This window comes from Eufriesea mexicana, unplaced genomic scaffold, assembly GCF_001483705.2.
Source record: "Eufriesea mexicana isolate 0111107269 unplaced genomic scaffold, ASM148370v2 scaffold474474821, whole genome shotgun sequence".
In the NCBI taxonomy this organism is placed as follows: Eukaryota; Metazoa; Arthropoda; class Insecta; order Hymenoptera; family Apidae; genus Eufriesea; species Eufriesea mexicana.
In genome coordinates, this window is record NW_016907964.1 from 551,548 (window position 1) to 579,304 (window position 27,757).

General features: G+C 37.0%; 1 protein-coding gene across 4 annotated transcripts in view; it reads right to left on the reverse strand.

Moving 5' to 3' along the window:
• tsl (membrane-attack complex domain containing protein torso-like) overlaps window positions 1–24,663 on the reverse strand; it is a 36,586-nt gene extending 11,923 nt beyond the window's left edge. Inside the window, exon 1 of one of the 4 annotated variants that reach the window (XM_017901769.1) lies at window positions 23,955–24,663. Coding sequence is in view for 1 of the 4 variants with exons in the window: in XM_017901754.1 (XP_017757243.1) it covers window positions 4,480–4,523 (44 nt within the window). In the remaining 3 variants the exon portion in view is untranslated. Of the gene's footprint in view, window positions 1–1,027; window positions 1,156–4,479; window positions 4,664–5,616; window positions 5,879–23,954 lie in introns of those variants that run through there. The other 3 variants (XM_017901778.1, XM_017901754.1, XM_017901785.1) reach the window with 3 other exon arrangements.
• Window positions 24,664–27,757: the final 3,094 nt, after the last annotated feature.

The following is a 27,757-nucleotide window of genomic DNA, read 5'->3' on the forward strand; positions in this document are numbered from 1 at the left end:
ACAACTTATGGAGGCCTTGAACAACTGTTTACAGATTGATGTAATAATAATTACTGTTCTATAAGATTATTAGTCATGGTGATATAGAAATAGGATAATTAAAATGATACAGACGAATTCCTGTATGTAATATTAAGTTGTACGTATATTAGGACATTTTTTGCTTGATTATGAACTATTTATTATTCTACTATTTCTGAGTCAGCTTATGATACACTGAAATAACTGACACCTTATCAATGAAGTTGTAGACCAAGTTGAAAGTGAATTGTGATCACATTACGAGTTGCAGTGGAAAAAATTTTACACGATATATCAAACGACCTTCGAATATTCGAAAGTTATAATATATGTAATTATATACGATATGCGTGCAATCATGAATTCGTACGTCACTTTTTTATGAAACGTTCTTATACGTCTATTGATGACTGAGCATTTAAAGAGTTATTTAAAGACAACCGTACACAATGTCACAAGTGATTCGTTAGAAAGGAGAAACTCTGTCCCAAAGAAATAAAAAAGACTCGTGGAAAATGTTTATTTTTCCTAGAGAATCATAAATCATTCTAGGCAATTTTATACTTCTCCCAAAATAATAATTTCATTCTTCATATATCATAGCTTTGGTCTATTAAGTTAATAGACTATTCCAAATCTATTAAGTTAAGTTAATAGATCTGAAATAATTAAAGACAATAATTAATTTCAACATAAATATTTCCCATAAAGTAATAAATTAAGTTGCTATCTAAATGTTACACCTCTATTAACAATTTCAGGAACACGCTATATAAAACCCAAAGAAAACGATCTTCGCAAAACGGACTGACGTTTTATCGTATATCGATAAAGTAAACACTGTCCTCCAACAGAGATGAAAGAGATAATCTTCCTAGGAACCAACCCTAACGTTACATGGTAAAATCACAACACCTACGATCCACGCGCCTGTCATATATTCGAAAAATCACCTAACCATGCAGTGACCGCTCGAACCATTCTTATCACAGAGTTTTCGGCGTACCTTGTCGAAGAAATGATGCGTTGGGGATGCAACAGCGTCGTGGGAGAATATCGTCGAAGAGAGAATCGTCGTGAAGAAATTCGATGCGTTTCCGTGAGCGGGCGCTCGAAAATAACGTGACGAATAGTCGCGGCATGAAAAAATCACCATTGAAAGAACAATCGAGTACGCGCGCTCGCTGCGATTCAGTTGTCGCTGGTACAAGAAGCGAGGTCTACGTGACGCAGAAGCCAGTGGGGAGGAATTATTTAAGTAGCGTGGTCGTGTGGTTGCCGGGACCACGAAAGGGGTCTTTACGCGGCGGATTAGACACCGGAAGCGGCGCCATAGTCGAATCATGCCCTGGTGAGATGTCTTTTTAAGCGATCACCACTTAACCAACGCAATCGTTACGTAGCCATGTACAGATTTCGCTGCCTGAATTCGTGGTCTAACGATTTCGTTCTCCAATGCATCCATCGTAGAGTAGGATTTGGTATCATCCGTGAATAATGAGGGAAACATTTACGTTGAATGCGTAGGTAAGACATTACGTTTTCTATGAGGCGATTAGAGCACAGCACGTGTTCCTGCAATTACGAACGTTATTTAAGAATTATTTAACTGTCTCGTAAACTTCGGCGAGAAATGGGTTTACATGATTTAATTTAATTTAGTACACATAAAATTTGTGAACGTCAAAGAATTATGCAAATTGTAGAAAATAGGTAACTAACCTCTATTTCTACTAACTTCGTAAATATGTAAATTATCCGCTGCATTTAATTATCGGCTTTCTCGCACCCACTTTCCTCAGTGCTTCGTGATTTACGGTCGTAGCCACGCGGTTTGCGTGATTTAGCAAAATCGAAGCTAGTTTACAGAATCCGTGATTCGTATGCAACCCGCGAAGCTCGTAGACGTGAGTCCTGTTGTCTAGAAGACGGAGAGTTCAGTGAAAGGGAAAGGGAGGAGTATGATAAATGATTATCGCAATTATTGTGCTCGTGAATCACGATGCACGTGCACTTTAATGACGTGACTCCTATTTGCTGGTCTATCAGCTTCGTACTCGACACGGTTCTCCTTGTCTGTTCCTTACATGGTTCGACTGAATGGAAGAAATGTAATAAAACAAGAACAAGGACATGTTGTTGGAACTGAATTTGATCTAATAAGTACGATCTGAATCGTCAAACTTCTGCCTACTTTGATTGAATAAAACAGTGGATGCCAGTAGAGCGAGTCGGTATCATTTTTCTTGATTATACTTTAAACATTAGATTCATTTGGCATGCGACTTAGAAATTATTTATTTATCGCTGTGTTATTATATTTTATCTTTATAGCATCTAAATTTAGCCATCTAAGTCTCCACTGTTGGATCAAAGCGAGGAATTATAGACGTATATAATTTCTGAGCACATAAAACCACGATAGAGGTAATATAGTGAAGCAAAAACTAAGACGTGACGTACACAAGGTTGTACGTGACTAATCGTATGTTTAGCTTGAAAGTGATATAAATGGCCACAAGTTCGTGGAATTGAATGCATTGAACTCGCGGGGTTTGATGTACTGTAGACAACCCTGAAAGGTAAGGTAGACGACTTCGAACACACAGCATCTCATACAAATGGACTTCCTATTCATCGATTGCAGGATTCAATACCAATGTTCCTGAATAAAATGACTCACACTGTTAAACTATGAATAATCGAAGCTTTCGTAGAATCCTCGAAAGTTAATTTTCAGGGTTATACCAGGTTGTTGAAATCTAAGGTTATTAAGCGCGTTTGCATCAATTTGCTCGCAAACGAAGCTTCAAAAGAGAAAATGTTATTTCTTTTTCTCCATTTATTTTCGTATGCAGATGATGATGATGGTGCTTCCCGTCTAGTAACACCCCGTATATTACAAAAATGTAAAGCTATTTCCTTTCTTTATATTTACCAGTATTAACATTCATTGTACCACGTTGGATGAACGGTGCTACTATACAAAATTCCTCAAGCCGCAACATCTAACCCGTATCCATTCTCTGCAAAGGTGCTTTGATCCATCTCACGAAACAATGCCCCGTGTCTTTCACTACGGTGAACACATCAATCTCGTCCCTCCGTAGCACGGGTGCAGATGAAAATGACGTGTTCCCTTCATTCCCCACATTGCTATCGTATGACGGATTTAGAAAGGGAGACACGCAATTCGTAAATAGAATCCGCGGTCCGTCCAACCTGGCCACGATCAATTTTCTTTCTCAACGGCTGTCCCAGCCGTTAACAGTAATGCACTTAACGTTACTAATATGATCGAAATGTATAAATGACTGCGCACGCGTTCGCGCCATTACTCAGCAGCGCGCGCCGGCTGCGCGCGCATGATATTTCGTAGAGACAGACGCACTCGTCGTTCACCACCCGTTAAATCATCTCGTTTACATAGCAACGTGACAAACATACGAAAGGGAAATTTTTGCGAGCACCGTTAACAACCATCTTCTACTTCTTGGAATCTTCGATATCGATCGATCGATCGATTTTATCAGTACGCGCGCGTACGGGTTCTCCGTGAAACTTTTCGCAAACGTTGCATTACAGATTCATGCTCGCGTATATTTATTCGCTCGCAGAAGATGGATGGGTAATTCGTTAGATGGATGATTCGATAAATTGCGTTCGTGCCTGGGATAAAGTTTGAGTAGCATTGGTAAGAGTCGTATGTATGTACGATGACACGAACGTATCGTTCGTGTTATACATAGAAATAATGTTTTCGCTGCTCGTTGTGTTATAACTGGGTAGGTTTATTAACATGGATATTCTGATGTTGTTACATTACAGTTTTATACGGACATCGTTATACTACCGTCATTATGCTGTTGAATTGATATCGTTGCATTATTATGTCGTTACACCGGTGTTACGTTAATGGCTACTTTGAGGTTATACTAGGTACCGAAGCATTATAGTACACTTTTATATTGTTCCTATCACGTTAACATCGTCATAATATTACACTTTTCGAGTCTTTTTAATTAATATTCTTATTAATTTTCTTCTAATCGATATTATTTATTTGTACCGATTAATTAATATTTTTCTTAAAATTCGAATACATTCCACTTCACTCAATTTTTTAATTTCTAAAGGAATATCCAAAATTAAAATTTATATTTTTTCAAAGAAATCTTCAGATATCTTAGTTTTCTATCTTTTTTTGTTACATTAAGAAGCTCGTTAAGCTTTCCAAATTTTATTTGATTTATCTCTTTTTTCAGTTTCATTTCACCGTACGAGCTGCTGATCCGTATCAGAAAATGTGTAAAATATTTTGCGACACGAGAAAGAGTTGTCTCCAACCGACCAATTATCGTCATAATCAAAGTTAGAGGCTCGATGTCTGTTGCATCTGTGCATGTTACTCGAGTGAAAGAGAGAAGGCCGAGGGTCAAGAAGTCGAGATGGACTTACCCTACCGGATCACGCAAGTTTATTCCACTTCCGTTAATCAACATTCCCCTCGTAGAGGCTATCCCTTCCCCCACGACACTAATTGTTATGGGTCACTGACTGAATGCTTGTTGCAAGACAGCAAAAGATAACGCGAGCCGCCAGCGTTGCCGTTCCAATCACCGCTGCACTTGTTGCCACTGCACACTTGTTGCACTAATACCATCGAACGAGTGATTCTGAGATGTCGTCGCTAATTATTCCCTTGATCGTATCTCTGTACCATTTAATTTTTTGCCATTAGTGTGAGGATTGATGGTAAGAGAAAAAAGTTTAACTCGTTAGCTTCAGGTTGTCTCTTAACTTTACGCGTAGGAACAGTAACTTCTAATCCTGGTGCAAGTACATTTAAAAGAGGTATCTTCGAGCAATCTCAGGAAGTCGATAAAAATCGTGAATTATTGGTACAATGTTAAAATAACAGGAAAAAGAAAGTATGAAGGTTGTTGCAAAATGTGTAAGTGTAAGTTTAAAGTTCATTAAGATGAATGAATCTTGTTTGTTTATGATTGCAGTGTTTGTTATGATTGCATGATTGCACATTGGAACTTATTTTTGATGAAAATCAAGCAGAGGATAGATTAATTATTACGTATGAGATACTCGAAGTTCAAGCGACGAATTATTTCAGATTCTTGCCTCTTACAATGTAATATCTATAAGAAGAATAATCCAAAATGACAGGAATCTATCTTATCTACATTTCGCAAATTTATTTCAACATTGTTAATGGTATAAAACCAGCTTGTAGGTTGTACAGAAGAATGTGGCAAGCTGTAGGTTGACTGGGCTTGGTTTTAGAAATAATTGATAAGGTGTATATCGAAATAGCAACATTGAAATGCAACTGATCACGAATAGACAAATTTTTGGAATTCTTTTGTGTGAACCAAACGCTCAAATATAGGAGCAATAGATACAATACTACTTATACTTGTGTCTAAAAATCAGCTATTTAAGGTAAATTAATGTAGAAGAAAATTTTAAGCTATAAAATAGAAATATGAAACATGTTTGAAAGAAACTTGCCATTAGATAAAGCCATTAGATAAAACCACCGATTAATATTTTCTTTCTTTTAGTTATTCAAGTACTCACGTAAGTTTAATTCGACGTTTGAGATAGAGGTGTCACAGTGGATACGATATAGAGAGGTGGTAAATTAAATTATCACAATGTACCGAGATTAAATATTTAAAACTCAGCACTGATGTTAGAACACTCGATACGGTAATGTTGAATTCAACAGCCGAAAAATGGTTGAGAACTGAACATACTTCACGCTAGCTATACCGTGGTTTCTGCTATAACACTTTGGTATTAACACCCAGAAGATCGCGTGCACACGAGAACACAGATAGAAGAGACCTGCTCGTACGAATATATTTCAAATGAGATACGGAATCAAAGTCAAAGACTGTGCGTGCATGATCAGTGATGCATAATTGCATACGTCTACAGTTAAATTGTACACTTGAGCTCTGACATCTCTGACGGATGAGTTCACCAAGTGTCGTTGACAGAAGAATACAAACTAGATAAATATTCGTAGAATCTGCAATACTGATATTAAGTTACAAGATATTTGCACGTTTCAAGTTACTCGAATTTTGAAGCATTCATCTTCAGAAGCAATAATTATTTTGATTTCTTTTCCACTATTTTTACCTATATTTTTTTAAATTTCAAACGATGTAAAAGAATGTATCAAAGTGTGCATAGTATTTAGTTCCTCTTTCTCGAGTAAGGCTTAACTTGCTCCTATCTTTCTGCAACTTCAATTCCCAAACTAAGGGTACGTTGATCTATAATTCAGTGAAAATTAAAATTTGCATGAAATCTCAATGTGAAGTGCGTCCTGTCGACTTCCTGTTTAATTCGATAATCTCTAATTATAGACATCCGAAACCAGTTTCTTACATTTATAGAAAATGAAACGTCTACTTCCTACTTTCCTAAATACAGGAAAATTGCCAGAGCATCTAATCTACAGTAATATCGAGCATAAATTACTACTAGATACGTATGCATGGTAGCAGATATTCAATAAAAATTCGATAATTATATACTAATATATAATAATAACTAAAGGAAATAAATGTAAGGTTACCAGGGACGTAACCGGTCGACAAATTGTGTTTCTCTCATCTGAGAGGAACCTGAACTGGTTTCCTGCATCCTGGCTGGTCCAACACGACGTTTGCTTTTATAACGCAAAGAAACCGAAGAAAAATCGCAACTCGAAGCCATATACATAGAATAAGACTCTGGAAAGGGAAAATGTGTTTAAAGCGGAGTCGTACGAGTGCACATTTGTGCCAACAACTCTTATCGTTTTGCTTCCTTTGCTTCTAACGATCGTCTCGTCGCGATCTTTTTAAGCGAATGCCTTCTAAATTATATCTCCATAAGCGAACTGTCTCCAGTCCTTTTAAGCAATTGTGAAAACCACAGAATTTATCCTTCATTCGAATTACCTGATTACCATAAATCGTTATCTTATATTTTCGATATATCTCTCCCCTTGTTTTCTTATTATTTCCCTAATACGTTTTATGTGAAAAATGAAAAAGACCATGATTTGAAATCGCTAACAATTGGGAAAAATACGAAGATCGTATTACAATTTTAATATACATCTGAAATTTGCATATTTATTATTTCCAGGAAAATATTGCACGATGTAGCAAAAATTGAAGTTCGAATGAAATTTATCTAAAATGCACATTATTACCAGAACTATCGGCTTGTAATTTGTACCTGAACATACTGTACATAAATGATCATAAACGGGATGATATAACGGAAAGAAGTAAGTATATAGAGTTGTAGTTCTATCACGATGAAAATCAATATTGGTATTATAACAGCCGTATGTTTCGAATAATTACAGAGACAAGAAACCTCGAGCCTGTGATCTCGATATCTACTTATAATATTAAGCACGAGAGAAATAATTGCACCAAATGGTCGCACTTTCGTCATTCTTTTGCCCTATGGTACTCGAGTAATGTATAAGAAAAATATTTTTCTTTATCTAACGAAAGTTTCGCAACAGATAACCATGGGTCATCGGTAATCCACGAGGCATGTTAATTATAGATATCGCGACACCGTTTTCAATCTATTTTTCATCCAACTTCCAGTCGCTCGGCAAACAATATCTTATAATGAATTTAAACGAGTAAAACATAATTAATCTGAAATTAATAGCACGTCGGTGCTCGTGGTACGTTTTTCGTCCAACTGGGAATTGAGGAGGGAATTTAATAGGGAATTTGATAGGGAATTTATAGGGAATTTCGTGAACGATGTGGTAGGGGTCGTTCACTCGGCTGACGCACGTATGTAAATTAATTGCGAGACAAATGCGGTCACGAAAAGCAAACGTTCCTTTTATCTGCAAGGCGAGTTACAGATATTCCACGGCCAGGAAATAAGTCTGTAAACAGCGGGCCCTGTTCCAAGCTGTAGAACGTGACCACGTTAATCGCTCGTTATTACAATGATAACTGGAGCAGTTCGCTTATTAAATTACTGGTGTTTGCGACTTACGACACTTGTGCTGAACCTCTGTAACCTCATTCGTAAACGCTTCGAAAATTCCTATTAATTTCCGTTTTGACCGAAGACGCCAACGTCAAATGACACTAGGTCTAGTAACTTCCAATACGTATCCAAATATCGTACACGTGGATAACGACAATATTTGTAAATCAATGGGAGACAAGGTTAATTTTTCCAAGAATAATAATTGTGGAAACAAGTGATTTTGATTCGTTTGGTAGTTCTAGTGTTAAATGTCGATGTGTTTAAGAGCGTTTAGATATGATGTTACTAGACTATGTCAATCCTGTCACTTAGACGTTGGACTGGTCAACTATGTTATCCGAAAATTTCTTAATTTTATTATCTATCTACGACGATGATTGGAGTTTTATTCTTCAAAAAGTCAAGAATCGAGATTGATGAATTTGAGTAGTTTAGTTACGCGTGGCTTATTTATTTCTGTTAGTAGAAGCGTCGATCAAATTTTCGAAAAATGTTTGGAATAAAACAAGCATAAATTTTAAAAATTAGTATCTCAGGACACTGGTGACCACCATGGCAGTGAACGTGTCAAAGTCAGACGAAACTTGATTCAAAAATTCCAGAACACTACGTACACATTTTCCTCAATTCCAGACAATCTTTTCTAAACGTTATTCAATTTTACAAATTTCATTTATAATATTTTTTTACATCTTCGATAATCCAATTTTATCCCAAATTTGCTCGCATACTCCGATTTTGTTTTCGCGTATCACTGTATGTACAACAGGATTCCCTTAATAAATTGGCAAATATATAAACACGTATTTTCTACTAGTACCGGGAATAAAAGCGAACAAATTTGTTGGAACGAGTTATTAACTGTTCGTTAAACGTTCCAGGATAAACGACTTCGCACCTCCATGTTGCCGCATCGCGACAATCAATATGGTGGACCCGGTGTTATTCGTAGCCAACGGACCATGATCCATTAGCATCCTAACAATTTGTGTTTACGACACGCTCGCACGAATTACACATACGTCAATATTGAACCGTGACACCGTTTATACAACTGATTGATAACGAGTCCGTGGTATCCCTGATATCCGTTAGCGACTTTACGTGTTTCCCTAGCCGCGCCACAAAGCGCGTCCTCTGGTGCCATTGCTAAACAAGTGGAGATACGTATCGAGCAACAGAATCTCCTCGAAGCTTATAGGATTATGAATTCCTCACAATGCTGTTTCTACACCGTACTCTACCATGCTTTAGGTATAATACTAAGTACAATATTCAGCTATAATACTCTACTCTGAATACTAAAGTTTGCTATAGTTTGAATATTTCACTTTAATATAATTTACTGTACTTTGCACATTACGTTTCGCTACAGTTTACACCGGATATTATATTGTACTACGAATTATCATACTAATCTTAAGCCACTTTGTCAGTAGATACTATATTTTATTAGACTTTACTGTATATTGGGTGCTATACCTTACTATATTTTGTTATACAGATTTACCTTTGGACCTTCTTCCTAGAGAACATATCGTCCACGTGGAACATAAGGCAAATGAAAGGAGAAATGTTTTATAGCAGTTGGAAAATGTTAAAGGTATTCCTATTTTTAAATTTCTCTGACGCTCTATGCAAGCATTTATGCATGTAAAATATAAGTACACTATGAAGACATATTCAGCTAATTAAAATACAACGACGGTGTTTAGAGGACGGTGTTATGAAGAGTAGTTCCTAGGTGTTAAATCTGTAACAATATTAACGAAGATCAAGATAAATGATCGCAGACGCTGGAAAAATTCCTAATGCAGAACCTAAAGCAACAACTGATCTCTAGATTTCCACGTACCTGCTGCATACGAGTCACGTAGGAATTTAATCTTCTAATTATATCAAGCACTCCACAAATCATCGCAAGCAAGCATCTACGTGTTTTCAACTTATAAATCATCATCTTAATCCTCCTCCGTCTCGAGGCATAGAAGAGCAGATTTTTGCAAGGCTGGCGGGAGCAGGCCTGCCTTATTATTCCCTGCCGTGTCATTACCGCACGCCAGGCGAAAGAAGGATATTCGTATTCCTTTTATATCCTCGGGAATCAACCTGGCATTTACGGAGGCATTTTAAGTGTATCTTTAGAACCGCGCGGCATAAGAGCACCTCGTTCCCGCGAATACTCGCATGCATCCGTACACTGCGGTGTACTCGACCGTTTCAAACCTCCCAACGCGGAGAAAAAAAATCCTTCTCCCCTTTTACACGCCCTTATCTTCTACCGTATTAACGTAATTGCGTTAGCGAAGATCAACATCGCTTCGTGATCGGTATTCTTTACCCGTGCACAGAAATGAGATAAAAAGAGCGGAGTGTAGGAACGTGTTGTTAGACATTCGTTTATTTATGGATGGAAAAAGGAGAATCTCGATGTTCCTCGCGCAGCGAGGTCTTTATACGTAATTTGTTGAACAGCGATATCGGAGGATATCAAATCGGAAGTCGTGGATCGCAGATTCACGTTGCACACTCGGATTTCACCAGTTTACGTGCTGTAGGTTAAATTGCTGATGTTATTGGTAGAATTTGCAAGTGTTTACTGCAACTTTACGAGTCATGGGAGATACACTCGTAAAATTTCTACGACCCTTGAGCGACTAGTAAAGTTTAGATCCTGGCAGTAATTTTATTATTGCGAGTTAAGGTTAGTGACATGCTGGTCAGTGTATTTTTCGTTGTGTCAAGTTGAAACATTTGGTATCAACAAAATACATAAATTCATCCTTATATATTCATAATTAAAATATATGCCTGTTTATACTCATATATTCTCAATAGTAGTAATAATATATTTATCCTTATATATAATAAAAATTCCTAAAAGTAAATTTCAAACACTTGCTATACCATAAATTTTGCCAGCAAGATCCAGACAAGTCACCATTTACATTTCTCCATTTAAAAATCAGTTAAGGAAAACAAACACTTAGTATCAACAATCTCTAACTCGTAACTAATAAATTTGTACTAATAATATTACTTTAATTATGAATATATAAATTTATAGTGTAGCAAGTGTTTGAAATTTATTGCCTGGAATTTTTCTTATATATAAGGATAAATATATTATTATCATTATTGGGAATATGCACGTGTTTATACTCATATACTCCCAATAATGATAATAATATATTTATCCTTATATAGAAGAAAATTTCCAGGCAGTAAATTTCAAACACCTGCTACACCATAAATTTAGCCAGCAAAACCCAGACAGGTGATCATTCAGCGTTTCTCCACTGAACAATTAATTTAAAAAAGAAGTCATCGGTGTATCCTTCGGGAATTTACGACCGCAAATCCGACTAAAGCCGAAACAAGAGGTTTCAGTATTCAAATCCCAGAGATTTGAATACCAAAACACAGGCACACCGCTATTTATATTTGCCAAAAGTTCGAGTAAAAGAAGTCCCCGTCAACCTTGAGCGATCTCCACGCCCCATCTCCATCGTGTCCTCGCCTTCTAGAAGCTTTCGTGTAATTTCGAGCGTTTACCGATTTTGCAATGTCACTATGTCCCACGTCGGATAGTTATTATTCAGAAAAAGGAGAATGGTCCCGGCAAGGCTGGATGAATAATTCTCTTGTCCACTCGTCGACACGTCTCGTGACATTTGCATGAGATTCCTCGCGAATCGAGGATCATCTTGCGCCACGAATCTCCTTCTCCCTCTCGTTTTCTTCTTTGAAGCAAACAACATTGGAAGAAGCGAGAATCTCGTGCCGCATGAGAGGCCAATCGCGCGGATCTCGTCGGCGGTCACGTTTTCATCGTGAATATACGGCCAGGTGATTTTGCAACCGCAATACAGAGTTTCAGAGTATAATGTTTGGGAGGAAAACGCGGCCGTTAGTCTTCCGATTACTTCAGCCGTCTCGTTGTGCAAACTCGAGGATCATGAAGGCTCGATGCAATTATGGTGATGTACCGGCGATTTTTGGGTGTTCATTGGTCCCTAGGAAATCGACGAGAAGTGACTCCAAGATTTAAATAATCATGGAATAATTTGTAATCGTAACGTGGAAGTAGAAGTTACTGATACTAGAATAAAGAGTGTCATATTAACTCTTATCGGACGCTAGCTGTTTATACGTTATTCTCACTAGGTAGCTTTGGTAAATATGCGAAAAATTTCCGTTTTGTCATCTCTCACGTGACGTATAACCGCAACGACAAAGTACTGTTGTCACGTGAGAGGCTACTTACGACCGATAAGGGTTAAATAAATAAGTAAAAAATAATTATGGTCTTAACCACTTGCGGTGGCAAGGAATTCACAAACGCGTGTACCAGAATGGTCCAGTGTTTCTGTAACAATTGCCTAACGACGTGTATGTCACGTCGTTGACGATTCTGTGACAAAAGCATTACGACGTGCGTGACACGTCTTTCCAGCGCAAGTGGTTAATAGAATTTTGATTCGCCATAGAAGTGCTAATGCAGTTTAGGGAATGCTAATTTTTACTGGAAAATTGTGGAAACAAATTGTTTTGTTATTTAATGTATACACAGTTGATTACAAAAGTATACAGTTCTGCTTCCTTTATATCTTCATTCTTCCATCGTTAATCTGTCTTCTATGCACTATGTCAATTATATCTTAGAATAACATAACATATTTATCGCTCATTGTCTGTTTATTTAAAATAAAAGTATAGGAGTGAAATTATAATCGTGTTCAAATATTTTTGTGATCAATGCACAATGGTAGGAGAAATAATGCGATTAAAAATATTCAGGATATAACGCCATATTAATCTAAGAAGAATAATTACATGCACGTGTTATCTTTGTCGAAATTGTGAACGGAGCGTTTTGAAAGTTACGATATTTTCTTCAATCGATCGCTAGCTATCGCCATGATTACGTTACAATATTACTACGTTTTCGTCTAACTTCTTGTTACATTATGACATAGACTTTTGACACGTTCAGTTCACGTTCTCGAGAATGAATTATTACTGTAATAAATCCACGTGACTAATATAGGTTGATATTCTTACAAACCAATAGAAAGGGAAGCATTTATACTTTCATTTCGATAACACAAGTTGCCTCTAATTTTCGCGAGCTCTATTAAAGCTACGCCTTCCTTTCTTTATGCTTTATTGCCGAGTTTAAGAAACTAATTATTCAGGAAAAACAGTATTTACTTCCTTTCATACAATAATATCGTTGCACAGATATTATTTCAGGAAATTTGCAAAAAGTATTAAAAAATCCATATAACGCAATGTAAGACAGTTATTATACTTGTAGGCAATTATGTGTATATAATTGGTAGATACGAGCTTCCGTAGTTGGAGTGTATATATATGAAGATTGTGATATTCATTTACAATACAATCATCGTCATCAAGATTGATATACGATGTGCATATATATATGAAGATTTTCGGCAATAAGTCAGTACTCAGTCCTCAGTCCTCGTTAGTTCAGTCAGTTGCTTTAGTTGCATATAGAACAAGGCATATAGAGCGTTTGTACAAATTGTTAGCAATAAAGTATTAGAGTAATGTAGATAAAAGTACAGTGTCATTTAATTCCAAAAATACCGATAATATAGAAATATTTCTATATTATATAGATTTCTACTTTCCTTCAGATAAATTTGCTTCGAAACATGCCGCTCTTAACTCTTTCGCTACTACGGGTGACTATAGTCACTGGTCGAGATGCTACCTAGACACGACGGTGACTATAGTCACAGGCCACAAAAGTTGAGCTAAAAATTAAGACAAGTGCTATTTTTCTGCTTAGCTCTCTTCGCAAGGAAATGCAAACGCTATTGCAATGGCTGGTTTTCCTTTTCCTTTTTCTTCTTGAAAAGACTTGGCACCGAATGCTAAGGACTACACGACCGTAATATTTTTATCTTCAGCACGGTGCTTCATTCTACGATAGGGAGTCCGCAGCGATGCCCACTGTAAAGAAAGTGTTAATAGATTTGATAAAGAGGAAGAGATAAATAGGAAATAAGAAATGGAAAGTAGAGAAAATATTACACGAAAATATGTATAATCGAAGGATAAGGCGAATATAGCTCATGGTTTGCACTTTCAACGTTCTAACGAGTCCACCAAAAGATACAAGTTGCATTGTTGCTTCACAGGGTACTGGATAATCGTCGAGCACGGAGGAAATAATGATTACAATGCTTTCTTGAGCTCCGCGAGCGGCGTGAATGGCTTTGAGACATTAACCTCGAGTCATTTTAGCGTTAGCCAACAATTTTGCGGTTTATACTTGATTTGCCGCGACGTAACAGCTGACAGGGCAGAGCGAAAACCGTCGAATCACGGATACAGAGAGAAAAATATTCTTTCTGGAATACAATTCTCTAATCTCCTTTTACTCCTTTGAAAACTATTTCGCCGCTCTATCCCACAGTATGTTATACGTTGTAATTAATTTCCTGTCTCTGAACACATTTGAGTAACCATTCATAATCCAATTATACTGTCCAACAAATTTTAACTTTTTCTGTAATCTGCAATATCCATTGAGTAATGCTTGTAGAGTTTAATTTCTTGAAAACGAATCCGTGATCGAAATTACTGTAACACCGTCATATTTCGAAAATTGTGAGTGAGACGAAAAGTTTATAAATTATTACATTTATTGTTAATAATTAATTAATATCGTTATTAACAAATAGTTCACGACGTGAACTTATAACACGAGTGAAAAAGTTAATAAACTATTGGCTATTACTTCAACTTATTACGTACTTGTATTCACATGTATCTAGAATTTGCAAAATGTTTATAAATTGTTACATTGATTGCTAATAATAAATTGATAATGTTAATAACAAATTGTATACGACGCAGATTTATAATAAAAGTGAAAAAATCAATAAATTAGTAGCTATAACTTGAATTTATTACGTATTTGTGTTGAAATGTACCTATAATTTGTAAAAAGTTTATAAATTATTACATTTATTGTTAATAATTAATTGATATTGTTAGTAACAAATAGTTTACGGTGTAAACTAATAATACCAGTAAAAAAATTAATAAATTATTGACTATTAAAACGGAAAAATAATAAATAATGGAATGGGTAATGCTCGAAAATTTCCGATCGGGGTGGGGGACTTGGCCGGTCGGAGGCTATATAAGGAACGACGCTCGATGATTCCGGTCATTTGTCGGTTCGACTTCGGAAGTATAACATCTAAATTTTCGAGGTGCGCGAGGGGTGGGGGTTGGATATAAGATTGAGGTTGGCTATGCCCACCTACACCCCACCCCATTAAATAATTTCCTAACCATTTTGTTATTGTTTACAGATATTAATTATTTTTTTCTTTCAGGTTTTAATTTTTTTTCTATTTTTTCAGGTATTAATTATTTTTCCTTTTACAGATTTTATTTTTTCGTTTTTAGTGACTTTTATTTGAGAATTCGAATATTTCGAGTAATATTCGAATGTTTCGTCGTTGGGTTGTTTATGTTTTGTCGTTGGGTCCTTAATTTTTTTTTCAGGTTTTAATATTATTTTCTTTTCAGGATTTAATTATTTTTCTTTTTACAGATTTTATTTTTTCGTTTTTATTAAATTTTAATCGAGAATTCGAATATTTTGAATAATATTCGAATGTTTTGTCGTTGGGTTGTTTACGTCTTATCGTTTGGTACTTAATAATTTTTTTCCAGGTTTTAATATTATTTACATTTTAGGATTTAATTATTTTTCTTTTTACAGATTTTATTTTTTCGTTTTTATTAAATTTTAATTGAAAATTCTTATATTTTGAATAATATTCGAATGTTTCGTCGTTGAGTTGTTTACGTCTTATCGTTGGGTACTTAATAATTTTTTTTCAAGTTTTAATATTATTTTTATTTCAGGATTTAATTATTTTTCTTTTTACAGATTTTATTTCTTCCCTTTTATTGATTTTTATTTTTACTTTATTTGTATGTTTCATTGTCGGTTTACTTATTTGCTATTGTTCAGTTGTTAATAATTTTCTTTTTAAGGTTTAATTTATTTTTTCAGGTCTTAATATTTTTCTCTTTTCAGGATTTAATTAATCTTTTTCGAGATTTAATTTTTTCATTTCTATAGATCTTAACCTTTGAATTCGTATATTTCGCGTAATATTTTCTTTTCTTTTCAGGTTTATATATTTTCTTTTTAGGTTTACAAGTTTTTCAAAATTTCATTCGGAAGACATCGTTGTATGTCGCGGGATGTGTGCGTTTAAACCTAAGTAGTTATAAGTTAGATCCCTAGACTAAGTTTCATGTGCGCGCTATTTGTACAAAGGTAATTTACCTAACTTGGAGCGAATTTTATATTTTTCCTCTCTTATCCCTCTCGTTACCAAACAGAACGTAATTGTTCTCGCGATAATCGCGATCATTCTTAAGTACCGACTAGCCTACGCGACGTACTCTCGTGTACTCTACAACTTTGCGTCTCATAAGTCATCCTCACGACTCGTCTCCGACACTCACTTCCAGCCACTGTCAATCTCGTCATGCATCGAGATCTAGGGACGTCCTTGGGCCAGTGTTGCTTTTGGAATCGATGCGAGGGTCTGCCGGCCCTGGTCGTAGACGACTGGGGTATGGGCCTGTAGTTGGACGAGCACGTGTCACGGTCAGACCACTTGGGATGATTCAGTTCTACCCCATGGGGCAGGGACACATAGTGTCTGTCCGGCTACTAGCCTCGCTGGACCCTCGTATCGACTCTGGAAGTTTCATTGGTCCGGGGACTACCTTGGTTCACGTGTAAGTCGTGGCCAGATCGGCAGTGGCTGGACTTGGGCTAGGTCCGATCGGGAGGGTGCCGAGGCACGAACTTGTCTTATACATGAGCGTACATCGCATAGGCTACTCGGTCTTTCGAATGATCGCGAACTCGTTCGGGCGCGTCGCGATTTTAACTTAGTTCATTGCTCGCGTTTGTTATATTTGATTTCCCAATATTGTGGGAACTTAGAAATATTAGAGTCTGTTAAAATAAAATATCTTAGCGTTGCGACATAAATTTTAGTATACCGAATCGAATTCCCCTTTGTAAGACACGAAATTTAATAAAGTGTCAGTAGCTTCGCTTTGACTTCTTTCGCTCCAAGTTAGATTAGATATCTTTGATACAGATAGCGCCAGCAGGCTGCGCCACTAGGGCGCATGTCCGGGTCTCGATGCGTAGCCACCTCCACGTGGTGAGACCTGGTAATTGGTATCGTTTTCCAAAGAAAAATCTTTGGAAAACGATACCAAGCTAAGAGTTACGCACAAAATTTAAAATATTTCCTATTTCTTGTAGATTTCCAACGTTCCCTTTGAACTTTGTCAATTTTCCGAAATTTTATGACAAAATTGTTAGCTTCATTGCATTTGGTACTCAGATTAAATCGTATTAAACGTAGTACAGCTCGTAGTGTTATCTAAAAGAATAGAACGATCAACCTAGTCGTTCTAACTTTTACATCCAAACTTTCCTTTAGGTGCTCGAAGATCTAAACCAAAATTGAAATAATCCAAAATCTATTTACGTATATGTATCGTAATAATTTGCTACTTTCCTCTATTCCTTCACACGTGATGTATCATCGCGAGACCAGAACTGATTAACGTCAAACCTACGTATAATAACGTTCATCCGCATCAACGAGCGAGTACAATACCTATTACGATTTACATAAGCATTTTCAATCAATTTGTATGGAAACATTACAGTCCATTTGCGCTCGAAACGTTATTGAACACCAATTTCCACACGCCCACCCATCGCCCTAACTTAACATCCGCGCTTCCTGCTAAATCGCGCGGCTAATCGTTGCACGCATTAACACAGAGCAATACGACAAACGATCCAGTCCATTCGATCCAACCAGTTCCTATTTATATCGCAGCCGTTCAACGATATTCATACAACGATATCAATATTTCACGGATAACGAACGAACCCGATCGATCGCGGCCAATGACGCGCGTAAGGTCGTCGATTTACCTCGGTAACGCGGCTTGAAAGTACAAGTTCCTGGTATTTTTCTTGCAAAATCCTGTCGTGCGCGACGTGGTACTATTACGAGCCGCTTGTTCCTGGTTGAAAATCTGGGTAACTGGCATAAGGACGGTCGCCGGAGATCGCGAGCACGTGTTACGGATCTCTCTATCTCGCTTTTTCCACTTCACCCGCAGCTGGTTCACACATCCGCGTGTACGGATACTCGTGTGCATACACGAACAAGCGTGAAAGTGCGTCGGCCGATGCCGGTGATAAATGCAGCGGGAACGAGTCGGTGGTTTGACTTTTCTATGGACGCTAGCACGCTTTAAGAGGTCCCCCGTTGCACCTGTGACCATATCGCAAGATCTATGCGTCGGTCGGGGCAACGCGATCCTAATGAACCCGCCATAGGTGACCAATGGTCATACGTTAGAGCGCTGCTGACTCATGAGCAACCGTAGGCTACTTTGTTTTAGGAGAGAGTTAACAAGGTTGGCTGAATAGCTACACGGTTCACTTTCCAGTCTGGTGATAGTTCTCTGTGACTCCTAGACACGTGTTCGTAGCTGTGCACGTGCTGCAATGTAGCAGAGATTAGGCTGCTCTTGGGTCGATGCTAGAAACGTGTTAGATTGGTAGACACTTTGGGATGCGAGGTTCTTATTCAACTTCCTCTGCATCGTTTTCGTTGTTCCAAGTAACTTTATGAGAAGATAGATCTCGAAGGTATAGCCGATTCGCGAGTTCTTTCCGAAATGGTATCCTACAGTATATCCTATATTACGTATAATACGGTAAATAATAATATTTTATTTCTATCATACTATCTTAATATCTACTGTTACCTATTAGCAGAGACTAATTTTATCCGAATTTTACATCAGTTTTATATTATATTATCCTTGAAATCGATTTAAATGTAAAGCAGCTCGAACCAAATTTCTCTGAGAAATTTTGCGATGACGATTGATCGAACGTTGCTCAATATGCAAACGAGTTGCTAAGTAAAGGTCGAAATTTTCGAAATCATCCAAGGATACCTCTGCTCTCGTTTTTAGAGATAATGTACACAGGCTAGGGCAAATGGTGAAACGATTAAGAGTGAAATAAATATTCCATCGTTACACGAAGGTGTTTGCAAAGTTGTAATTTACGTACAAATTGTAGGAAAATTATTTTCCCTGCGAAATATGACGATAAATCAAACACTCTCGTTACACTGTGCCAAATCGCAAATTCACATCTGCTTCTGATTGAGCAACGACGCAAATATTGGTTTCCGGTCTTCGAGGTGTTAAGCATTATCACACCTGCTAAATACTAGATTCAACTCGAAATTTAACAGAGTTAAGTACAAACATGCTAGAATCTGCCAATATTCTAATGGGTGTCACAAAATTCACAGACAGAAGTCACAGGTTTTTAATACAAAATTGTAAATAGTAACGATGACAATTGCGCAAATTGGAATCATGTCCAGCCGGTAGTTTCGTAATCAATTATCACGATGAACTTTCGTTGCCTTTATTACACTTTCTCCGTCGCAGTTCAGCTCGATTAGAGGGGCACGCGCGTCATAATAGAAATTACCCTAAGTTGCTCAATAGGCAGGATACGTTTACGGCGAGGCAACAATTTCGTTGACGGTGCTCGTTCGCGTATAAAACCGTGTCTGCTGTTCATACGTGCGATTATCATTGGTAATATATCGCGTACGTGCATGCGTGTAACAAATTGAAGGAAAATTAGCCTAGAACAATGAGTCAGCAGCGCGCGAAATCGTGTCAACGCGTGTTAGCTGCGTGAAATCGGGCAATGAGAAGTTTCCGTCGTGCTGATTGCACTTTTTCGGAAACCTTGAAGACTTGGATCGCGTTAATCTCTTCCGAACAAACGCGCGAAGATCTTTGCTGGTCTGGTTCCGCGTTGGAGGCGACGGTATTGACAGTGAATAGCACTGGAGGACGGGTAACTCGACTCGATATTGAAATAACGATCCAGTAACGAATAAAAACGCTTTGAAGTGATAATGAAACATGACCGTGGTATAACTTAAGCTTCGAGCTCGTTACTGCTTCGGCATTGACTAGTTGTTAGTGGAAGATCAAGTTCTTGCGACGTTACTTGTAGTACACGTTAAAGATTATAAACTGAAGTCGATGTAGATGAAAAGACAATGGAAATCATAAAAGAAGCTGTAAGGCTTGGTAACGTGTGATATAGAATTTTTCGAAGTATTAGAAAATGATGATTTCTGTCTATATTGTAGGATACCATTTAGGAAAGAAATCGCGAATCAGCTATTGTCAAGAAAAACAAATTATAAACCGATCAATATTTTCTAGAAGCAAATGGAAAAGCTATTTTGGGTAACAAAATTAAGTTGCGTGGTCCCTACGAAGAGGTGAAGCGTAGGTTAAGAAAAGCATAAAAGCAGGGTCCTTGACTACCAAAACAGAGTCTTTAGAAATTAATTGTGACCGGCACGAGCGTGAGTAGCTCGGTGTTGGAAAGAGAGTTAAATTAGAGTGCGTCTTTGTGTCTTTTCGTTGCGTTATCTTGGTGTTCTTTTCCTAAGTAAAATTAGTTTCATGAGTTTTGTGTTTGTGTTATTCTGTTCTTGTTGTTCTGTCAGCTTTTGGTGCCTCAAAACCAGTTTTCGCCATTCTACAATACTGTATAGCAAATTGTATAGTAAATGAAAAATATATTACATAGTTAAACAGTATAATAGAACAGTGAAACTATATTTTACGTTCAGTTATTATGACAATTCAGAGAATTTCCTGCTTCTCTAGAAGAACGAAATGGCTTTGAGTTTTTGATATCCAAATTTGCTTTTTGCAGACAAGTTAAGGCAAGATTTAGTTGAAGTATGTTTACGCTCGTTCCACCCTATATTTCAGTTAAGCTCAGCTTCGTCCAAGAAATATTCCCGTCCTGTCCTCCCCAGTTCTATTTCACTCAGCCAGTCGAGCTATTAATCTACCTTACAGCTCTCGTGTGAATCCCTGCATCTGCACATTACAGCAGCAATCAAAATCCTTGTTTTCGCACGTGTTAAGCATATGTGTTCATGCATAGTCCGAAGTATCCCTCTGTTATTCGAACACCAACAGTAATCGAAATTATTAATCACTTATCGCTAGACTTTCGTATGTGTGTTCCCTCCAGTTGCAATTACTACGATAATTAGTCATTGTCATGCAAAATTCGCGATATTGTATGTGAGACACATTAACATCGTAAAATGATAACGTTTTAATAGTATTCGCAATATCAATAACTTGAAAATATGCAATTAGAACACATCAAAGTATATTGTGTTATAGTTAGTGGAATATTTATCTTCTCGGTTAGATGTTAAATTCACAGCATCGGACGTTTTAAAATTGCAGAAAGGTACACAGTTAACTAGAATCGGCCTGTTGGTCCCCTAAGTACAACGAGTCCAAGGCTACGTTGCCGCAATCCTACTTTCAGTAGGCTCTGTCGTCTTCAGCCTAGTAATTATTGCTAGATACTTTGTGCCTCGTTCCATCGAATAATTGTAGTTTCGTGATATTAAACTCAAAATTTTTCTTTTTTATTCTTGGAAAACAATTTATGTCATACTTTGAATAACGGATTTCAAAATTCGATATTTTTTCTATTTTTGTTTGCTACCCAAAGGACGAAAATCACGAGGAAAATCGATATTTGAACTTCAAAATGCTGCCATTTTTTTAATTTTCAAAATTTCGCTGTTTCGATGGTTCATGCTATAGCTGTGTTCGTACTAATTAATATGCTTTTTAGTTTTCTCGTTTCGGATAACCAGGTGGTCTACAATCGCATCAGCTATTCGAGCTCGTTTTTAAAAACAGGATTTAACTAAGGCTATATAATTTCCACAATTTTCAATAATTTCTTTAAAAATAAAAATTGGTAATATTCTCCAAGTGTAAATAAATCTCGATACGAAAACTGCATGCCAATATGAATCATGGTTTCTCTAGAAAAAAATTCAAAGTAGTCGGATTTTATAGATCGGATTACAACTATGCCTCCTCAAAAATGAACGTAGATGAATTCTGCACAGCGATCGATTCTGCACTTATTCGCTTGCTATTCGAGCATCGATTATCTGGAATAGTTCGGATAGGATTTCGATGGTCCTGCGGAACGTAATCCGGCGTTTAACGCAATGAAAGGTTGAATAACGCGTTAGGTAAGTCGATATGCAATGTTCGAACGGTGGACTCACGTGCAGCTCGTGTATACGTGTGCACGTCGATTTCGACGGTAAGTTCACTTCCTGAATGGAGGCCTACTTTACCAAGTAGCTGACAGATCGGTTCCACGAGGTCAAAATGTATGAAGAAATCATTCGGCACCCGTTGAAAACGATTGTACCTTTCTGATATCGTTACGATCAAGTGCGACTTGGGTAAAAGTTAGTGTAGGTGTAATTGCTATATAACGCGTGTCTATGAGGTATAAGACTTGGTAATTTCGAATAACTATAAATTACCAGAAAATTTTTACGAAATATTCGGAATTAAAGTTAAATTAATGCGAAGGAAAATTATTTAATTTTTACGAAATACATGTTCGGAGTTAAATTAAATTAATTGCGGAAGAAAATTTACAGACCTATTACTGTTACACCTGTTACACCTGTTTGCAGAAGCGAATTTTTATTCTTTTCTTAATTTTTAATTTTCAATTTTTAAGAATACGCGTTGTCATGGTTCCAATGAACTGCGATAACGTTGCATTTGCTTTGCTAAAAACTCAAACAGATGGGGAAAGCTCGAAGACTTCAGACACCTGTTTCAATATCACCAATAGTCTAGTTACACATTTACATATTTAGTTTACCAAACAATTTTTTACCGCGAATAAAACACTCAAAATATTAAATTGTAGACACGATGAATAACAATAAAAATCTACAATAAAAACACTCGTTCCATATAAAAGCGACGGGAGATTACATACAATGACGTCGTTGCGGTTTTAAAAAACTGACAAACAGATTGATAAGAATTTTCAGAAGACGTCGATAACTCGAAGAAGATCATTAAAACAAATATGCAAACGTGTGTTAAATAAAAATACATCTACGCGGAGATTGTAACAAAATCATGAGCAAGCTTCGAAACGTGATTCGACCATTTAAAATTGATATTTCTTTTTATCCGAGATACCTGAAAATACGTTGTCATAAATTTTCGTTATCTCGAGCATCCACGAAACCACGTGACAAAATGTCTACAAGAGTAAAATACGCGAATAGCGCGTTCAAAAGCATGCATTATACGCAACACGTGCATATTCGGTCATCGGTTATCACGAATAAAACGTATTCGATACGAGGGTATTTTTCTTTCGACCTCTCTCGTTTCTCTGCTCCAATAAGAGCAGATTTGTGTACACGCGAGTAATGGAGCAGTCGATAGATCTCGAAATGCACGAACCATAGAACAAGAGACACGGTTGGGAAGCAAAGATTCACGAAAACCATGAATTTTTATTTATAGTGGCTCTACCGGTGTCGAGTGATCGAACTAACGATAACTACATAATTAGGAATTAATTATATTATCGTGAAAGAAAATTTAATCAAATTTGCCTTTCCGATATAAACGACGATTTTTCTACGACAATTTTTATACAAATAACCTCAAAATTGTTATTCGTTAGAATTAAGAAAATTATTATGACAATGAGGTTTCACATCTATCGACAATATCGTCCTATATCGATAGTTTCGCCGAGAGCGTCCGCTGACAAAATATCGACGTCACGATAAAACATCGTGACACCTGCATAGACTTGAAAAAATAATTAGCAGACTCACCTGCACGACTCAAGGATTCTCCATCTCTCGATATTCCCAGGTACTCTTCCAATATTCTCCAGGCTACGTAGATTCACCGACAGAACGTACAAGCATTTCTTTCGTTATTTCTCACCAAATCACCACTGTCGTTCTCTACACACGCTCGTCCATCGAGCACTTCGCGCTATTCTCTCCCGCACAAAGTAGCAAACGTACGCATAACCTCACTCTGTGATCGTGTACCGCACCGACAATCCTAACCCGTCCACTGAACGTCACTTAGATCCTATTCAAACTGCCAGGAATTTTCTATTACCTTTTTTCAAACCACGTGTCTAATCCCGCAGAAACGTCGACTATAAGTTTCGCAGTGTAAGCTGTCACTGCGCAGACTCGTACCGGTAGTTTTCGCGGTCTTTTATCACGCACGCGTCCTACTGGTCGTAGATTCATCGGTCGACGCAGGCGAATCTTTCGAGACAATCGATCGATAAGAAACGAGGTTTCGAGATCACGGGTCTCTTTCTCGCGCCTCGAACCGAACAACGCGTGTCCGTTCTCGTCACGGTGGGAATCTCGTTCTCTGCCGAATACGACCGGTCGATCGATCACGATCGACGACACGTTCTCTGCTCACGATCGAGACAGACCACGATCTCACCGTGAGCAGCGAGCCTTCGCGACTGCGGCTGCTATTTCGTATCTACTTGCTGCGAGCCAGTGATCACCGGTGAATGCGCGCGTGTGTGTGTATACGTCGTGCACGCACAGGGTGCTAATAAGCGAGCGCGCGTCCACTCGTACGCATTGCACGTCGAGTGGTGGGGGTTGGTCAGTGAAGCGGGGAGGGATGAAGGTTCTAACCTCACAGTGGGCGGTAAACGACAGATAAGATGTATCCTTTTCTTTTTTTTCTTTTGACAAGATCGATCTGACTGGATCCAATGGATCGTTGGAAGGCATGGACAATCCTATTTCGCGTTCCTGGACACCGTGGAGAAGAACAGGTTTCCTAAATGGAGGAAAATATGTCGTGAGTCAATTTATGTCGAGGAGGAGGTAAGAAAATAGGAGACAGGAGATGAACGATGAAATTATTTATGGTTGACTGTCTGAGGCAGGCACGATAAAAATGCATAGATTATATAAAGCTAGAAAGAAGGAAAATGTGAACGTCATAACGGATATAAATATCGTAGATGCTTATGGCTTCGGATGTTAAAGAATAACATCGGGTTATGAGTTATAATAACGCGTTTATTTTCTAGATTGAAAAAAATATAAAAAGAAATATCGAAAAAAATAGTCGATTTTTAATTTTTAATTTTTACTATGAAAATTGTTTAATACAAAATTTTGTTTTTTTTTTTAGGAGCAAAGAGATTTTAATTTTTATGCAATCCGTGGAAGGTACAAGAACGCCATGTTTTATAATCGATCGATGATCAGTTCGATTATGGTAGTTCGTTAATTTTATATCGAGAGGTATGGAGTCTGTGTGACATTAAATGAGATGTGTGACTAAGACTTGAATATGATAAGATCGTTTCCTGTTATGCATTCGTGGTTTCAATATCAACGAAAGTATAAAACTGCTGTTTTACTTCGTATTGGAAAGAACATTGAAAGCAAGTATCACGTAACCTAATACTTAGACACGCTTTAGTATATTTCACATTAATTTTATACATGCATTTATGCATGATGCATTTCTGCCCAAAGATAAATTTATCTCAGCAATTAACGGTATTTCCGAATTTTTATGTCTTAAAAGATACATTAGTTAAGTAACGGAATTGACTTAATACTATCATACTAAAATTCGAATTTTTTAAATAAATTTCTATTGATATTTTTACTCTGTATTAATTAATATATCCACTGTATTCATTTGCAGATCAGAATGGGTTATCTTGTGGATTGCATATACTTCGGTAAAACATGAATGCTCCATAAAATTTGAATTATTTTAATAAATTCCTATTAATCTTTTCATTCTTTATAAATTATTATATCCACTGTATTCATTTGCAGATCAAAGTGGGTTATCTTATGGATATACTTCACACACTTAGCATGTACTTCATTGCATATAAAATACGAAGGATCCATACAAAGGGGAAAAAATGCATTCCGAAGCTTTCTGAATCGCAGGATACCGATACCGCGTTAAAGGAGTGTTACCAGAGCAATCGAGGTGACACAAAAACGTGGTAAATATGCACACTACAAAACAAGGAATAAGAAATGTGGTAATCGTTTCACTTTTGAAACTTCATCGAGTCTGTTGCAAGAAATGGTAAACGATCTCGCATTTCGTAACCAACCGATCTGATTCGCCTCATTACGCGTAAGCTTCCTTCTTGCGATACCAGCTCCTCTTCCTGTCGTTTCCTACATAACAATGAAGCCTAATTCGCGGCACCTTTCGGCCCTTGTTTCCGTTCTCACGTTCGTTCGTTCTAAATAGAATCAACGATCTTTTCATCTAGTCACCTTTTCTCCTTTTCTGCTCGTTTAGAAAATGCTCTCGAGAAAGGATACGGCTGCTTGTCTCGATATTCAACCACACTTTTGTCAAGTATTTCAATAATAGAGACATTCTAGTAATATTATGGAAATATCTTGATTTAAAAAATTACTACCTGCTAGATCGTCGACATTCTTCATTGCAATTATATTGTGCGATTGTAATTAAGTATTATTGCATTCATGTATTATTAGAAATTCGAGGAAGACCCAATTTAACTATTTCTAAATTTTCTGAATTTTTACGGGATTCAGTCAATTCAAATAATTGACATATTTCTTTTAGTTAATTTTGGTGGTTTATATATTCGTGTTATTTTATTTCTTAAGTTTTTAACACTAATGTTTGTTCAGTGCTATTACCCATTCCGATATTTCGTTGTGAATTACATAAGTGTGCAGATTGTTGGTGAAAGGAATTCCTGGTTAGTTGACAACAAGAATCTCTGCACATAATTATGTTAATCTTCTAAATTGTGAAAGTATTTCTACGTAGTCACGGATATTATAATGAGATGAGAAGAAAACAATCGAGAAATATCAAAATTTACTAAACATTCATGGATGTTAATATAAAGGTAATAAATTATCTCTCATTAAATTAAAAAATTTAAGGTAATAAGGTAATATTTAATTTTCATTACAGGTAATATCTTTGTTACCTATATTGCTATTTTCCTGGATGTCTGATATCTCTATCCAAGCAAATTGAAGTGCTGAACAGGTAAGAGATTAAAATGAAAATATTTATTTCTGATATAAATAGGTGCACAAAATGCAAGGTACGTATAATGAATCCAGAATAGGTAGATTATACTCTTACACGCTGTTAGTTATCAAACCTGATACCATTTTCATTTGAAGGAACACCAAAAACCAAATTAAAGAGGTATAGTTGTAATCTGGCTTATAAAAATTGACTTTTGTGGATCTTTTTCTAAGGAAACCATGATGCATATTGCCATACTTCTCGCGATAACTCAACAACGTCTAGACATAACTCAACGTCGTCTCTCAAGATGTCATAAAAATTCCTGTACTCTTAGATGCTGCCCCGTGGAACGGATTTTTATTACCATCAAGCATTGTGATGCGAGGCGAGTCCAGTTTATTGCCCAAAAATAGCCCACACGCTCGAGTTCCTTACCACAACCTGATACGTGTATCTAATTAAGATGCGCATAGCAGAGAGATACGCCCTCGCACAAAGCCTGCCTCGCCTCTATAGACGCCATGTATTCCAGGGCGTTCAACGATCACGACCTTGAAGAATACTAACGACCCATCCACCA